General features: G+C 36.4%; 1 protein-coding gene across 1 annotated transcript in view; it reads left to right on the plus strand.

Moving 5' to 3' along the window:
* The window catches only part of FOXP2 (forkhead box P2), a 506406-nt gene that overhangs the window by 424706 nt on the left and 63503 nt on the right, over nt 1–18197 (plus strand). The window contains exons 5-7 of the mRNA XM_015569384.1: nt 14067–14204; nt 15282–15467; nt 16980–17166. Of these exons, the coding sequence (XP_015424870.1) occupies nt 14067–14204; nt 15282–15467; nt 16980–17166 (511 nt within the window). The remainder of the gene's footprint in view (nt 1–14066; nt 14205–15281; nt 15468–16979; nt 17167–18197) is intronic.

Consider the following 18197-nt stretch of genomic DNA (forward strand, 5'->3'; position numbering starts at 1 on the left):
AGGATTTCAAACCAGCATGTTGTGTGTTTTGTGTGTGTTTTGTTTTCCCCTCCAAATGTCACTTGGCAAAAATGGAAGGACAGACATTGGCCTTTGGATTTTATCTGAAAGAGTCTGAGACTGGAGAGGATCTGCATGCTCACTTCTCTAAGGGGAAGGCTATCTAGTGTCCTAACACTTCATATATTCTGATTGCTGGTGTACAGGACTGAACCTTTTCACATCATCTGCTGTAGATGCATGTCTAGGATCCAATAGTTCAGGAGAGGTAAATCTGTAACCTCAGAAGTTTTGTGAAGTACATGTTGGAAAAGAACTTGTTGCTCTAGCTGGCTTGGCTCAGTGGATGGAGCATTGGCGTGCAGACCAAATGGTCCTGAATTCGATTCTGATCAAGAGTACATTCGGTTGCAGGCTCCTCCCCAGCCCAGGCCCTGGTGGGGCATGTGCAGGAGGCAACCAATCGATGTATTTCTATCACATTGATATTTCCTTCCCTCTGTCTTTCCCTCTCTCTTCCACTCTCTCTAAAATTCAATGGAAAAATATCCTCAGGTGAGGATTAAACAAAGAAATTGTCTTCTTCAGGGAGGAAATGAGTGAATTATGAAGTTTAGTAACGGTTTGGGCAAATCTCTGATCAATATATTCAGAAACAGTGTTCAATGGAAGGTGACGAATTGGTCCTGAATTCAATTCTGATCAAGGGTACATACTTCGGTTGCAAGCTCCTCCCAGCCCAGGCCCTGGTTGGGGCATGTGCAGGAGGCAACCAATCGATGTATTTCTATCACATTGATATTTCCTTCCCTCTGTCTTTCCCTCTCTCTTCCACTCTCTCTAAAATTCAATGGAAAAATATCCTCAGGTGAGGATTAAACAAACAAAGAAATTGTCTTCTTCAGGGAGTAAATGAGTGAATTATGCAGTTTAGTAACGTTTTCGGCAAATCTCTGATCAACAGATTCAGAAACAGTGTTCAATGGAAGGTGACGAATGTTGCAGATGCAGTGGTACTCTTTGAGGGAAATGTGATGGAAGTCAGGAAATGACTCTAAAATAGTGGTACTGTTAAGTGATGGAATGCAGGACTTGATACCCACTTTGGCATTTTACCGGTAAATCTCATTAGCCTAATAAAATATTTTAGACATTACCATGGCATTAGAGTCACATCTAAGTTACTTTGTATTATTTATTATGTTAGTGGATTTGCACAGTGGTTCTCAACCTTCTAGCCCTTTAAATACAGTTCCTCATGTTGTGACCCAACCATGAAATTATTTTCGTTGCTACTTCATAACTGTCATGTTGCTACTGTTATGAATCGTAATGTAAATATCTGATATGCAGGATGGTCTTAGGCGACCCCTGTGAAAGGGTTGTTCGACTGCCAAATGGGTCGTGACCCACAGGTTGAGAACTGCTGGCTGAGAGGATTTTTAGAAATTTGTTTTAAAAGAGAGAGAGGGAAACATTGAGGTGAGAGGGAAACATTGATCGGTTGTCAGTTGCCTCCCACATGTGCCCCAACAGGGGATCCAACCCACAACCTGGATATATGCCCTGACTGGGAATCAAACAGAGATCTTCCCATGCACATTAAGCTGCTCCTACCAACTGACACACACCAGCCCGGGCTAGAGGATTTTTTTTTAAATAGTAATTTAAAATGGTGGGAAATATTTAACATTATGAATTTTGCATTTAATTGACACTTTGAAGCCAATAATCTTAGAAAATATTTCCTTTAAAAACTGAATTATTTATAATCTTAATGTGCCCTAGAGCTGCACTTAAATTTTTTTAATTAATAATATATTTACCTACTTTAAAATTCAAAAACTATGAAAAGCAAAAAGTGTTCTGTCTGCCCCTGTCCCATAGACAGTTCCCTTCCCCAGAGACAACCAATATTATCAGTTTTTTTTGGATATCCTCCTAAAGGTACTTTCTTTGTTCAGATTCAAGCAATGTGTGTCTTTTACACAAATGGCCGCATGCTGAACACTCTCTTTTCTTGGTTTTATGGTACCGTTCCCTGGTTTGCCAGGAGACTTCTCAAACAGGGACTTTTAATACCCTTTTCGGACCTGATTCCTCTGTGTGCCCTCACGCGACAGTGCTCTCCTCTTTGCTTTCCCCGTTACATCACTTTCCATGATTGCCAGCTAAGTAATTAGTCGCATAGTTAATGATTTGCTGTCTGTTCTATGAAGGTGTAAACAGAGGCTACATTGGGCCCTTGCTGAACTCTGCAGCCTCACCTCTCACTCACTCCCTTGTAGGTCAAGTTCAGGTCAAGTTCAAGTTCCTGTGAGCTTTTTCTCCCTTAGTTTCAACCCTCTGTGATCCTATCAATATGTGGCTCCTCCTCATCCATCAGGTCTTCGCTTAAAGGGTACATCTCAGAGAGATCTTCCCTAACCCTATAAATCTAAGATGATCTTCCTCACTATTCATTGTTTAAATATTCTTTTTTTTCCTTTTAAAATATATCAACATTTATAATTATTTTATGTATGTCATCAGTTTACTGATGTAATTTATTTCCTCCCATTAACATATAAACTTTGCAAATACAGGGTTCATTTATGTCTTGTTTCTGTAATATCCTTCTCACTTAATATGTGTCTGGCCTATAGTAGGTGGCTAATGAACATTTGTTGATGGAAGCAAAGGAGGGCAGAAAAATAAGAGGAAAGAACAAAGGAGGAAGAGAGGAGGAAGGTTGATTTTACTGGTTCACCACTATGTCATCAAAACATGACACAGTGACTTTCATATTATGGAAGTGGGTATTATGGGTATTTCATAAATATTTGGGTAGGAAATTAACTTTCCAGATTTCTGTACTCAGCCTTTTGTTCTCATTCTCCAAACTTTATACAGAAACAGGGGTTACTTCATTCACACTATTACTTCAACTACCATGGATATGCTAATGACCCCCAGGCCTAAATCTGAGTCCATCACTCTCTGCTTCAAGAAGTACATATATAACAGCCTAGTGGACATTGCTGCTTAGTGATATCACAGGACCCTTAAACTCAGTGTGTCCAACATTGAATTTCTTACCTTCTACTCAAAACCAGTCTTCTTTTTTCTCTTTACTTTAATAAATGAGACCATCATCTGCTTAGGGACCGTTGAGTCATCTGTATTACTCCTTTTCTGTCACAGTTTCTACATATAATCAATCATGTCCTGAATGTTCTAATTCCTTGACATCCCCCAACTCTTTTCCTCTATATCCCACTCAAGTACCTAAACTGTCCACACCACCTCCTACCTAGCATTGTTGACACAGATGTTCCTAAAATGTAAATCTGGTAATATCACTTTTCTTAAAATCACTGGGATCCTCATGTTTTCGTACCCACTACTCAAGCAATGCTCATAGAAGAAATGTTTAACTTCTAAATGTATTAGGCATGGCCTTCTCACGGCCTGACTCCTAGCTACTTGTGTTACATGTACTCCAGACCAGTCATAAGGAATGATCTGCTGCTTTTAGCACGCCTCACTTCTGCCTAGAGAAGACTTTTGAAGGTCTTCATTCGTATTTATTAAAACTCAACTTAAACATTGCCTCCTCTTGAAAGCCTTCCCTCATAATGCCATGCGAGTATATGTCCTGTTTCTTCTGTGCATTCTTCTATAGTGACACTTGCCACATTGAACCCTAACTGCATTCACTTGCCTTCTTCTCCACCATCAGAGCTTAGCCGATTGGTCAGATGACTGAAGGGCCACAGGGGGATTTATTTTTCAAGAAGTTATATAACAAGTTAAAACTATGGTTAGAACCTGGAGCGCAAGTTGGAGGAAGATAAAACCTAGATTTAATAATAATAAAAAAGACTGGATTACTAGTAAAGACAAACTAAAGACACAGAATGGAACCTAACACACAGGAATCTTATGAGCAAGAGTAAGAAACCAAACATTTAGAAACTAAATAATAGGGACCAGTAGAGCTTACTGCAAGATAGCCTTACTGGGCTTAGGCTACCGTGGGACTGGGCTGGAATACAACAAAGATGCATTTTCTCAGACAAAGTTTACCTGCAGCACAATGAACAAAATCTGTAGCTCATACTGGAATATTCCTTTTGAATAAGTAGTAGAATGCATAAATGCACTCATAGAACATTATTAACGGATACTATACTGTGTATAATTTTGCTTTATTTTTTCCTTTGTGATATAAACCCCTGATGATTCAATATATATTATGAGAGCCCCAAACTTTTTAATGTTTTTAGAGTTTAAGTCTGAATAGAGACTACATGTAGGATTGTCTCTCTTCACATTCCAGTTGTATAAACTGAGGAAATTTGTTATGCATAATGAAGTCTCTTGAAGGAGAACGTTATCTGGGCAAAGAGAGAAGAGGGGAGGACGATTATTTGAGTGGCTACTGTGTTATGTACTAACAAGCAGTGTCACAGTTAGTCCTCAGAATAACTGAATGAAATGGAGGTTCTTACCTCTATTAAGTAGCTTAACCGAAATGACAAGTGAGAGATCCAATATTCAATTTGAATCTAGTTTTTTTTGTTGTTGTTAATTCTCACCCGAGGATATCATTTTTCCATTGATTTTTAGAGAGTGAAAGGGAGTGGGAAGAGACAGAGAAACATTGGTGTGAGAGGAGGGCTAATGCTCTAACCACTGAACAAAATAATTCTCCAGCTAAGGTGAATTTTTTTAGTTTTAAACTCTGACACTGCAACCAGGCTTTTTGTTCCTATCTACATCTTCATTAGTATTGTTTTATCATCATTCATAAAAAGAAATATTTGTGTATATTTGCATTATCTGGTTGACCCTTTGGTGTGGTAGAATTTTATAAAAAAGAAGTGGCCACTTGTGAAAAGAAACTGTAAATGCTAGTTGTATTATCTTCACTAGTCATTAAATAGTTATCTGTGTAAAACCAAATTAGGGCCTTTTTTTCAATCAGTAGGTCCAGTATTGTCACTTATATTTCATCTATAAAGAGTAATCATTTGAACACACCTTTTAAGTAGTTTTTTTTTAATTGTTTGTCATGGTACTGTTACAGATTATATTGAAATTGGAACATGTGTTCTGAATCTAGGAGCTTAAATCTGTATTAGGAATAATATAAAAGAGAATAAAGAAACAGTAATTTATAGCAGATAAACTTCCATGATAAATGTATGTGATATTATGTCAGGGAATTTTATTAGGATTTTTTATTTATGAAAATTTATTAGGCCATTGTGGTTTAAAAATTACAGTAGTGAAATTTGTATATCCACTTTTTAAAAGAAACAGTATCATCCTTTGGGTCAAATTTTTCTTTTTAGATTTCTATTCAATTAGCTATAAGCTAGCTATCAAAGTACTGGCCAAAAGTACCAAATATGAGAATAACATTCTCTCCTTATTAGTATTTCCATGAAGGATCTCTTCCAAATAACTGGCCATGGCTAGAAAAATGACATCAGCAAACCAGAGTGTGTTATTTCATTCAATCATAGTATTATATTCAGTGTAGCAACAGATAATTTTGTATGACAATGCACATGTAAATGTCATTGCATTGTCATTTATGGTGTACAGGGTTGTTATGCAAGATTCTCCATGATCACATTAAAGAAAACTGAGTCTGATATATGTGCTTAGTAAGAATCATTAGCCATTTATTTCTAGACATATAATGACATGATAAGAGTGCAAAACAAAACCACCCAAACAACCAGCTCTCAAGCTTTAATATCTAGGGGACAAGTCATCTACATTGAGGAAACAAGGGAGTGAATCGCTGCACTGCAAAAGAACTTGAAATGTAACCCAAAGGCAAGTGAAATACTGATTTTCAAGTTTTGAAATAACAGCAACAGATTTACCTGCTGACACAAGATGCATGGAAGCAATAAAGGAATTACACAAGTCCGAACACATGCAATCTGATTATTGTGACCAAGGTGTTAATTGGATCCTAACTGCCAGATCTGATATCTGTGGTATTGTAGTGGGGAAACCTTTCCAAGTGATGAACTGTAATTCACTGAGCTGCTTGAAGCACTTGTAATTTACTGCATGTCATGCTATGCAGAGCCTGACCTAATGGACTTCCCATTACCTGGAATGTTAGAAACCTTTCATCGAGACCAGTTGGTAAAAAAGTAATCGTGGAAGTCTATTGAGACAGGATGAGCAAAGCTATATCTTAAATACAGCCTTCTAGTCTTATGGAAAGTCAGTTATTAAACAAAATAGGTGAAACTACGGAAAAAATAGTACTCTATCCAACATAATTTACAATAGTATGATATCTCATCATGTGAAATTAAATAGAGGTATAAGATATAAATAGAGCTCAGGGTAGTGCTAGAACCTAAATGCTGTAGAATACGTCAGGTTTAAGCTATTCATGGATGAAATTCCTTTGCTTTCACAAAAAAATTGCATTTCATAATAATATGATTTGATATCTGCCTTGTACTTTCATATTTCTTAAATAAAAGTTAGAGGGAAATGTTTTTAGGTATGAGAGGAAAAAGGGCTGTGTTTTATGAACCAAGTCACGTAGCTAGATTGTTCTGAGGATGAATCCTGGGCACAACTCTTTCACCTACTGTTACTATTTGAAGTTGTGAGTTAAAATGTAAAGTTTTGCTTTAAATTTTGATGACATTCTCCATAGATCTTTTTGAGGTTTTGCTTTGACAGTTCTCATTAAGTGTTTATTAACTACATTCTAAACAGTTTTCTCTTTTGTACATTGTGCTGGAAGTTTGGGTGTCAATTTTTGTGCACTATTTCTTTAGCTGATGGGTTACAAGTGATCTGGGCAGCACACGGATAGAAGAATTTGCTTCGCTAACACATTTTACAGATGCTTGCGTATTCTTTATCTTAAAAATTGATTAGTAATATCTTTTGGAGACCTATAAAGAATCTTTAGAAGCAGGTATTTTAAAATATTTTTTTCTAATTCTGTGGGTAGACATACAGCTTGTGTGCAATATGAGGCAAAAAGCGCAGCTTAGAATATTATGGTTCTTTCATCAAGACACGTATGTTCTGTTGTTTATTCTAAAAGTTAACGTTAAGCAACCCACAACCTGGGGACATGAACTCATCTTTGCCACGTAGAAATTAATCAGAGCATTCACAAACGAGGATTGCTGTGCCATTCTATACCACTCTCAGTAAATCTCCCTCCGTTTTCCCTTTTCTTGCCTCCTTCCACTGGAGTCGGCCCCTTTCGGCCTCATCAGCAACTCCACGTGCAGTGAGAGCATCTTGACTTTCTCAAATGCTTCTGAGAAGTTGGTGATGTTTTCTCATCAGGACACAATTTAGAGGGCTTTGCGCCACCCTTGAACTTTGGAGCCAAAGAAAAGCAAGACCGTTTGTAGCCTTCTCTTTGGTGAACTCGAAGGCCAAATCAGTGTACCCAGCTACAAGAGATTTTGGAAGGCTATTCTGTTTTTGTCAAGAAACACTTCAAAATAATTAGTAACTACTTTTCCCCACAGAAAAGTATCTTCCCTTTGTGAGATCCAGAAAGAATGTACATTTGAATGAAAAAATACTGAATTAAGTAAGTTTTTTTTAAATATAACTAAATACCTTCAAAGAGGCTAAATATTTTATTGCTTTGCAATGTCACAACTGACTGAAAAGCATCCCAACCAAGAGCTACAGCAAATATTGGGGAAAGACTGTTACATACATTTATGTTTCAGTAGATCCACTGTTGATAATTTTACTATTTCAGTAGTAGAGTTCAGTGTGAAAGCGCAAAAAGCTGAGAGACTAATAACTGAGGTTCTACCGTTCATATTATGTGCAGATGTTTATGGTGAGACTGTTTCATAAATGCTTATTACCGTTGGCCCTTCTAAGTGTAATTTTCAGAAGAAAAAAAATTCTGCAATTCAACCACCATTCCTCTCTATTCACCACACTTGTCAATCACCGAGTTGCTGTATCTACAGGAATGGAGGTGTTATATTCCGGCAATTATCATGTCATATACTTGAAAATGTAAATGAATGTGTGTGTAAAATTAAATTTATGGGTTGTCAGCGAAGAATAAGAACCAGGAGAGCAATTACTTCTCTGCTTTCATCTTTTGAGCTCTGATACATCAAGCAGAAAACCATGCAGCTAAATGTTGGAATTAGCATTGTGCAGGTCCTGGAATGAATGGTCTAGTGTCTTTTGCTGCCTTTTCTGGCTCTTTGTTTTGGAGAGCAGTGAAATTAAGATGATTATCATCCATCAATCTATGAGAGCGCCTATGAAAGCATGAAAGGATCTCCTTCTTATATTTATTTTTGCTTTCTTAGAGAGTTGTCTTTTATCAGGACAGCTTGCTTTTTGTTGAAATTAATATTATTTGGGCTAATTTTGTGAGCTTCATCAAAATCACAATTGTTTTGTTTTGCATCTGGTGTATTAAAATTTATTTTAAGTTATAAAAGGAAATATTTATGAATGTAGACCAATAAACAGGATTAATTGAGAGCACAGTCCCGGGAAACTAATTTCTCAGTAATTTTGAGCAAGATCTTAATTCCACTAGTTTTATCAACATATTAAGTTCAACATAAATAAATGACACCATTTTCATATATAAATATACCTATTTTTACAGTACAAGTCCTGCTCAAATTGGTTAAGCACTCAAGTGTTCTAATTTTGTGTAATTATTGATTCCATTCTAGTTTTTACAACTTAAAATAAAACCAGGCACTCCAGTTGCAAAGTGTTCCTGATTTTGTGTGTATTCTGTTCTTATCATCCTTTAAGCATTAATGTTCTGGAGGTTAAGTTTGGAAAGAATGAGAAATAAGTGTAAGATATTCAGTAACTTATTTCCAATGATTTTAGGAGCCTAATGAACAATGGTGCGGATTTGTTTGAATATGAATGTGCAGTGGGATGGAGTTTGACCTTCAGCTGTGATTTCAGTTCGTCAGGATTAGTCAAGCTAGGCGATCAAGACTGCTAATGCATAATGATTTATAAAATGAAAAATGTGTAGTGACCATGCAAATGTTTCAGCTAATCAAAGAGAGGAACTTTAGCTTTGAGAAGAAAGAAAAACAAGGGCATGTCAAGGCCTCAACCAAAAATGTATGTAAAATAATCTGAGCAGCTTGATTAGCCAGAATGAGATTAGAAGTTGCATTTTGGGCCTTTGAAACATATGGTGTAGCATATTATATATCACCTCTCCGCAATCTCTACAATGACATGCCTATATGAGCAGCCTCATTTTCACCCATAGTACAAAGAAAAAACTATACTCCTCTGACAATGTTGTGTGTGAGTAAGAGAATGGTAAAGTTGTACAAACTCTACTTTCCAAAAGAGAATACACCCTGTTTTGTCAAAATAACAGAATGGGTGCTAAATGAAAACTAATGTCTTAAACTATAGTACATACTGAGAAGTGATGATTCATGATTAAAAGGATTCTGTGTGTATTATTGCACTGCGCTGTTCTTTCTGTTGTTCTTGTCACAGTATTTCCCTGCTGCTAAAAGATTGCATTAAAAAGCAATATGCACTGTCCATCTTAGATCTCTTTAAATACTACTGTTCAGTACTTGATGAAAAGCTTCCAAATACCACTCAATTCATTGTCAGTTCTTTCTAACACTATAAAACCAGGAAGCTTTTGAAAGCTATTATTATGGTAGGCATTTTACAGGTAACCGGGGCTTGAATTTGGACCCAGGCTGGCAATGCTGTATAATAGTTTCATATGTTAAAATAAACTATAGATTCAGATAGTGTAGAGAGAAAAGAAGTGAACAGAAAAAAATATCAAGGAATGTACAATTGAATACTTCCTATCAATAGTCTGTTAAAACAGGAACAGGTATTGTAACATGAAAATGTGTTTTGTAGTTATTATACTGTAGTTAATTGTAGCAGAGTTATATGCTTTTTGTTTTTAAGTAACAGACCCTGATGGTCAGGACTTTCTTTGTCTTTAAATTTTAAGAATAGAAAAAAAAAAGTCTATGAGCCAGTAGTGGGCAGCCCCTGTTAGCAAGGATATAGTGCTTTTCACTGTAAATCTCATCTACAAGGTGCGATTGCTTTCCCAGCTCACACTTAGTGAAGAAAGAATTGGACTAATGCTACACTAAGAACCTTTCCAATTACATAATTGGGATGTTTAATTAAGTGACATGCTTAATATGTAAATCCAAGACATTCAGAAATACTTCAGCTGAACTAGATTGTAAATAGAAATGCACTTACTATAGCAAATAAAAATGTCGGTCCATTTTCATAACTCTTAAAAGAACTATTTAGATTCATTTGAGGGTAGGTGTGATCGTTGAATTGTTTCTTAAGAACTTTTTGGCCCTTTCAATGAGGTACACTTAAAAGCTTAATGTAAACACATTTATAATGCATTTCTTAAAATCTAAAGGCATTTCCTACCTACTCTAAGATAATGTCTAAATGCTATTGACTTTTACTATTTCGACTGATTTCAAGTTTCAGAATGTTTCTTCTCTCATTTCAGAATATATAACCCTATCTTTATGTTCATGTACCTCGTACTTCTTGGTGCCCAGAGCAACACATCTGGTTTATGCTTAATTCATCTAATGAGAAAATAAATAGGGTAAATTAAACCCTTACTTGATGTATCACTATAGGGACTTTTTAGATCTGTCAGTATTGCAAATACCAAGAGAGAAAAAAATTCTCTACCAACCAAAATTGACTGTTTTTTCTTTCTTCACTCTGAAAGAGATTTTAATTGATAGAATAAGTTTCTTCTAGGACATCCATTTAAGTAAATTATTCTTTCTGATTTCATTTGGTAGCTGCATAATATATCATGTTTTCTTAAACCCAACCAAACTTTTATTTAATTTCTCACCAGAAGATATCTGAGGTAACTTCTTCCTCCCTTCCTCTATCACACATCTAAATTGTGGTTCCTCATAAGAACATTTGCATTAACAAAATTACATACCTAGTGGGAAATATTTCCTTATGCTTAATACCCACGTTGCTAATGTGTGTGTGTATATATATATACATATTAGAAAGTTATCCATAGACCTTCAAATCTGATACTGATTTAGCTTTTTATGCATTGATAAGTAGCATAATACTTGTTAATCTTTATCTTTTTTTAGTGAATTCCTAGAGTAACTTATAGTAGCAAAAAATTGCAATGGGACAGTAACAAAAGTGATTAAGGAGGAATAAAGGAAATGTGTCACTTAAAATAAATCACTTAAAAATGGAGAAGTTCTGCATTTTGAGAATCATTCATTTCCGAACAAGGTACATTGAGCAGTTTACATTAACCCATAACTGACACTTGTAGGAAAACTAATTTTCTATTTATTAAAATAATTTAAATTTTTATTAGCCTCAAATATTTCGTTTGGGGAGAGCTTATATATGTGGATTTTGAGACAATATTATTGGCTTATTTGTAATGTTAAAAATCCCTGAGAAGTGCACCTGTGCTTTCTTACATATGTAATTATTTTTAATTTGTGTTTTTGCACATATCTTACAGAAGTAGAATGTTCAATTAGTTGTGTGTTACTTGACTTATCTTTCTACCTATCTTATGTCTATGTATTGTCAGTTTTAGATGGCAGTGTCACAGATGGTAGGCCAAAAACTGCTTAAAATTTTCTGAGCATCACATTACATGTGATTCATATGATATTAGAGTGGCAGTGAAGTGCTTATTTTTATATTTAAAAGTTTAATTTCAAGGGCGATACACGCCATTTAATATTTAAAAAATGATTATCCACTCATAGCAAAAGGGAAAAAATAAACTCTGAAGAATGAAAAGATTAAAAAAAACTTGCTTAAATTTGTTTATACACTAGATCACTCATAACAGCAACAAGCTATAGGATAAGAATCTGCATAAGCTGAGATCTGACTCTAAAATTGAAGTGCATACCTTTATTCATAAAACTTTTCTTAGAAAATGCATTTGTTATCAGTTATACATAAAGTAGTTTTAGTTGTAGATAAGTGAAAACAATATGCTAAAAAGTGATAAGAGGCTGTTAGGTGAGAGAAGTATGGCAAGTTTCTCATCACATAAAAAATGTTATAGAATATATATATATATATATATATATACACATATATATATGCATATAGTTACCTACAGCTATGTAATATCTATTCATCTACTTACCTATGTATTTATCTAGATTGGCAGACTTTTTAAAGTTTAATATACCTGTCTTTCTCTGCCTCTTGTTCCAGTTGATTCTTTGTTGTTTGGATACAGTATAAGGTAACTGATTATGGAAAGAAAAGGCATTTTTGTACATAGATACCTGTTTTCCAAACTGTTTTGTTTTAGCTATTCTATTTGTTAATAAAAGAACAAACAGATAAGTAAACTGACCATTAAGTATTTAAACAACTAAACAGATGGGTTACCATTTGGATAAATTATCTTTACAGCATGTAATTAATTTCTGGTATTATGATAAATTAAAATACAGTAACTTCTAATATGTCAGTGTGTTTTTTAAAAAATCCGGAAATATTTTTGAAAATATCACTTTTGAATTTCTTTGTTATAATGTAATTCTTTTCCTTCCACAAAATTAAATCTACTTAATTCATATTTCTAGATACCAAATGAAACAGAAAGACATAGCTCTTTTTCATATTAAATATGAACATATTTTTCTTAAGAGAGCACTTAATCTACCCTGAATTTCTTTTCTTCTAATTTCTTTTTCATTATTAATTTCTCCTTTCTTTATAACATAAAATGCCAGACTTGAAAATATTGAGTTGCATTAAAAAAGACTATTAAAATAAATTGTGAACCATATCTGTTAATCCTTTTCTGTTTTCAAAGACACGTGGTGTTCCAAGAATTTGTTCTAAAGCATTATGTGTATAAATACTTGCTCTTATTTACAGCAAAAGTGGATTGTTTTTTCTAGGAAAGAAAGTGATTGCTTTTCCAAAGTTTGCAAATTTGGCAAGTTGACATGCTGCTTAGTACTACAAGCGATGCCTTTCAAGTGGTGTGACTGCCTCAGAAACTTAGCATGTACCTCAGGCTTTTATGCAAGGTTTTCCTGGTTACCTCTCTTGCCACCCTTTCCCCCTCTCTCTCCACATCCTTTGTCTACTAGTATTTCTCTAGGACTGTCTCTCTAGCTTTTCTTACCCTGTATTTTTCTTGCTTCCTCTTTCTCCTGTTCCTTTCTCTGCCTCCTTATTTCCTTTTATTCTTTGACTCTTTCATTCTCAGACCACTGAGAAGGAAATGGTAGAAAGGAAATGTTAAGCAAAAGACTTTTTTCAGTTTAATGAATAATCCTTCAGTAATTTTTAGATTTCTAGACTTCCTGGTGTAAGCTTAGTTAGCTTGAGATAAAATTTTTAAAGATGAAGCTGTGATGCCTTCTTTGAGAGGATCTATGGAATTATTTGGTGAGATATATATAGTAGATGAATTACTACATGTACTCATGTAGTAATATGTGTTATTATATGTATTTTCTAGCACTATTATATATTTTATTTATATATAAAATTTTGAAGATGGTGATTATGTTTTATGAGTAAGCACATTCTACATACATTCTTTTTACTAGCTTTGATAACATATTTATAGGCATATTATTTCCTATTGTTTAATCTCTGTTATCTTAATCATATCTTTAAAACATTCCAAAAAGCGTTCTATTTCTAGCTCTGTGACTTAGATGATCCTTTATGAAGTAATGGGAACACTGTTTATCACAACTGTTTATTTTTAACTACACTAGTAAAAGCTCAAATACCTTAGTATAATACATTAGAGGTGTGGAGCGTGAAGATAGAATCTTCATGATGAAATATGACGCGTCTAGAAAGCTAGTGTGTAACAACAGTGGTATTTTAATATTATTATTAAAACATTAGATAATATTTGAAATATTACATAAAATTATAGGCCATCGTCACTAAGGAATTTATTAGCGATGACATACGGCTGTGAAATATGTTCACAGACATGGGTTGTGACCACATTTTCTCTTCTCTCTGTCTAGGTGCCTGTGTCGGTGGCCATGATGACTCCCCAGGTAATCACCCCCCAGCAAATGCAGCAGATCCTTCAGCAGCAAGTCCTGTCTCCTCAGCAGCTCCAGGCGCTTCTCCAGCAGCAGCAGGCAGTCATGCTGCAGCAGGTAATGTGGGTTACCTGCTTTGGTGTTCCCGCCTGGCACGGGAGGCATGCCCTCATGGCACTGCATCACGGGCACATTTGAGAACTTATTCTTCATTTGAAGGACCAACTTCTAGGCATCTGAACATAACTGTGGTGCTTTAATTGCTGAGCTGCATAAGAAAAGACCCCTTGTTGTTGTTTTTAGATTCATTAAAGTGTAGAATAAGAGCAGAGAGAGGTGTAATTGTATCATGGAATAAAGCAGTATTTAAATATCCAAATGCTTAGGCACATTTGCTTTGTAGACTTGCCAATAAACCTACAAAGAGATTCCTGGATAATTATTACTTTTAAAACTCCTCTAACTTTAGCACTCTTTTTAGTGCGTGTAAGTATGAAATTTGAACTGGCTATTTTGTTACAATAGGGAAAGTAACACCCCAATTCTGCCCCCCCCCAAAAAAAAATGTTATTTGTTTAGAAACAGAAGTATCTCCTTATCAGGACAAAGTTAAACAGTTAAACCACCAGCTCATAAAATCATAACATTTATCTTTAAAAAAAAAGTAACAGAACTAATAAGTACCTCACCGGACCCCTAAGTATATCTAGAGTGGACTTGATGTCATTGAGTTGCCTGGAGATGATGGTGACCACAAGCCAGTCACTTCTATCTCTGTCTGACATTCCTCTGTACATCGACTGATTTCATTTTCCCCAATCAGAACTGAACAACCCGATTCTCTATAGCTATGTATTTGGGTTGTACAAATGGTCAAGTATAACCTATATTTACATGCTACTGGGACTTCGAATGTCTTAATTTAGGATATTCATTTGGTTCTGGCCCTTTAGAACACAGATTTTCTATACCCTTTTATTTAGGGCTTTTTGGATTCTGGATTGGAAAATTTCAGAGCTGCCTTGGAAAAATGTGCATGCAGATGTCTCCTTAAATCCAAGGTCTATTTTTGTTGTTGTCCTTGGGAGGCAAATCTTAACGGACACTACCGTATGCCAGTCTAGGAGAGTGTAGGAGATTTGTAATACGTGAAACTTTTGCCTTTATTTATTAAAGTCAAAATGGTTTATTCAGCAACAACTACAAGAGTTTTACAAGAAACAGCAAGAGCAGTTACATCTTCAGCTTTTGCAGCAGCAGCAACAGCAGCAGCAGCAGCAGCAACAGCAGCAGCAGCAACAGCAGCAACAACAGCAGCAGCAACAGCAGCAGCAGCAACAGCAGCAGCAGCAGCAGCAGCAACAACATCCTGGAAAGCAAGTGAAAGAGGTAGGATCCGGCCCGGGCCTTGGTGCAGAAGAGTGTGAGGTTGGGACAGATAGTGCAGCCGGGGTGGGCTCGGATCTTCCTGTCACGAGGCTTTTGCTGTCAAAGAGGCGTCCTCGGGCATTGTCCCTGAGCTGAATAACAGTGACCGCAGCACGATCCTGCTGCCCTCTCTCCGTCGCTTGGAACTTGAGAGTTCCAATCCAATGCTGCTGCCATCTAATGTTCACTAATGAATCAGTGTACAGAGAGCAAGCAGCGCGCTGAACAGAGTACCGATTCCCCCGTGTTTACGGAGAATCTAAGTTGGTGAGGGCACCGTCTTTTTCTCAGGGCTGCCGCTCAGAGAACATGCATGCAAATTTGACCTATTGTTGGGGGCTGGGGGGGTCTCGGGGAGAAACTGGTTGAGCACAGATTTCAAAGTCACAGGCCTCTGATTAATGAACTGCTACTGTAGGTTTGGAGTGGCGAGTAGAAAGTTCCAGTTTGATATGCTCATAAATCAATTTGACAAGCAAGCTTCTCGGGCCTAGCTTGCACTTGTCAGCAAACTGCATCAACTATAAACATAATACAAACAAAACATGTTGAAGCAGTTAAATTGATCAGCAGGTATCAGAGCCGTTGTCTTCAAGCTGCCATTATGCAAACGTCCAGGAAACAGTTTTGACCTCCCGAGGCTTTGATTTTGTTTGGATTTGTGAATAGAATTTCAGACAGCCATCAACTACAGAATAGAAATTGCTCCCTTATTTCTCTGGAGGCTTTGGGCAATCCACATGACTTGCTCCATTATGCAGTCTGTTTGCCAGTGAGCGCATCAGAAGTTTCTCTTCCCCAAACTAAAAGGAAAGGCCTTCCGCAGCAGCTTGTCTGTCTCTGAAGTTTGACTTCCTTCCCATACCCTCCCGAGTCCAAAGAACTAGGGTTCGTATTGTCATGCCTCACCAAGTTGGAAGTTACACTTTTCCTTCTAATAAGGGCACTTTTTTGGCCTTGAACATAATTCAGCCTTTAATATATCCCTACAAGAGAGGAGAGGAAGGAAGAGAGAGAGCTCACAGGCCTATCCTGTGAAGGTTACATCCCAGTTCACTAATAGATCACTAGAGACCACATTCATGGGCCTCTGCAGATCAAAGTTATTCCACTGGGGGGGTGAGGGGGAGAGGGTGTTGTTGAACGTGACTGTTTCTATAAACTGTTATTCTTTTAGCCAAAGTAAATGTACTATCATCTGCAATAAGCCCATTATAAAAAAAAAAAAAAAGTCTGAGCTTTTGTTATATATTTCTCAAGCCCTTGTCCCAGACTCTTAATGCAAATTCTTTGGTTCTCTGCTGCTGCTGCATAACATTTGAAAGAAAGGCAACTGAAAATCTAGAACCTGCATGCATTCTGCTGGTGAGAGCTTCCTGGGTAGTGAGAGGATGTGCGTTTCTCTGTGTGAGGCCTGTGTGCGACCATGTTCTGTGCTGTTGACGGGGCTGGGTGTCCTGGCAGCAGCAGCAGCAGCAGCAGCAACAGCAGCAGCAGCAGCAGTTGGCAGCCCAGCAGCTTGTCTTCCAGCAGCAGCTTCTCCAGATGCAACAGCTCCAGCAGCAGCAACATCTGCTCAGCCTTCAGCGTCAGGGACTCATCTCCATCCCACCCGGCCAGGCGGCGCTTCCTGTCCAATCGCTGCCTCAAGGTACCTGCACAATGTGTGCGCTTCCTTCCTAATGTGACACTTCCTACCGGTTCATGGCCTGCCTACCGCACACCTTGAGAATTTCGTTTCTGTGGCCTTCAGGTTGATTATGAAAACACGGTTAACAAGATTGCATGCCACACTTTTTTATTTTTTTTGAGACACAAAAATTTTCCTCCACCCTGCCTTCGAGTGTTTTGTTAGATAGTAAACGTGCATTTATTAGTCATGTGGCAGAAAATTATAAGGGCAACAGAATTTAAGCACTGTTAAACATACGCTGAAAATCTGCGGAGAACTGTATTAGTGGTAAGGCTAACAATGCTCATTAACACGGATGAGCTGAGTTTTGTGGACAACCGATCAGAAAAAGAAGTTCCTAATCTTCATATTGAAACCTCCACATGTAAAAAAAAGAGGTTTTATGAATTTCTACAGAGCACATTCCTAGTTATGCTGTGTGGGATCCCATCATGGGAAGAGACCGGGCCTATTTTCTCTAAAATAATATCACCTATGCGTATGTTGAACATTATAGCTTTTTTATTTTTCATTATAGCTTTAAAAAGCTGTCAGCTGTGTTCTTATTTGATTTCCTGGAAAGAAAACTGAAAGAAAACAATACCACTATAATAAAATAATAGAATGCTAAACAATAATACAATTGTATATTTTTATCATTTGACTCTTAACTTTGGGGAAATGGAAAGACTTCTAGGTAAATAAAGGAAAAATAATGGCAATAAAATGATTCCGTGCATGCTAAAATTCTCGATACAGGTAGTTAGGATCATATATTGATAAATTGCATAAAAGCATATTCTAAGTTGCATTAGGACTTTGTTAGAACAAAGCTTAATCCCAATGAACTTTAGTTTGAGTTCATTATATTTGTTACATAGGAATCACATTGAAATAGTAATTGCTGTACATTTTTCTGACTTAATGATACACTAAAGAAAATCAATAGCAATTAAATATACAAAAAGTACAATTAGGCAAATAAAATAGTTTTTAAAATGCACATAATC

Source organism: Myotis davidii, unplaced genomic scaffold (assembly GCF_000327345.1).
Source record: "Myotis davidii unplaced genomic scaffold, ASM32734v1 scaffold1063, whole genome shotgun sequence".
In the NCBI taxonomy this organism is placed as follows: domain Eukaryota; kingdom Metazoa; phylum Chordata; class Mammalia; order Chiroptera; family Vespertilionidae; genus Myotis; species Myotis davidii.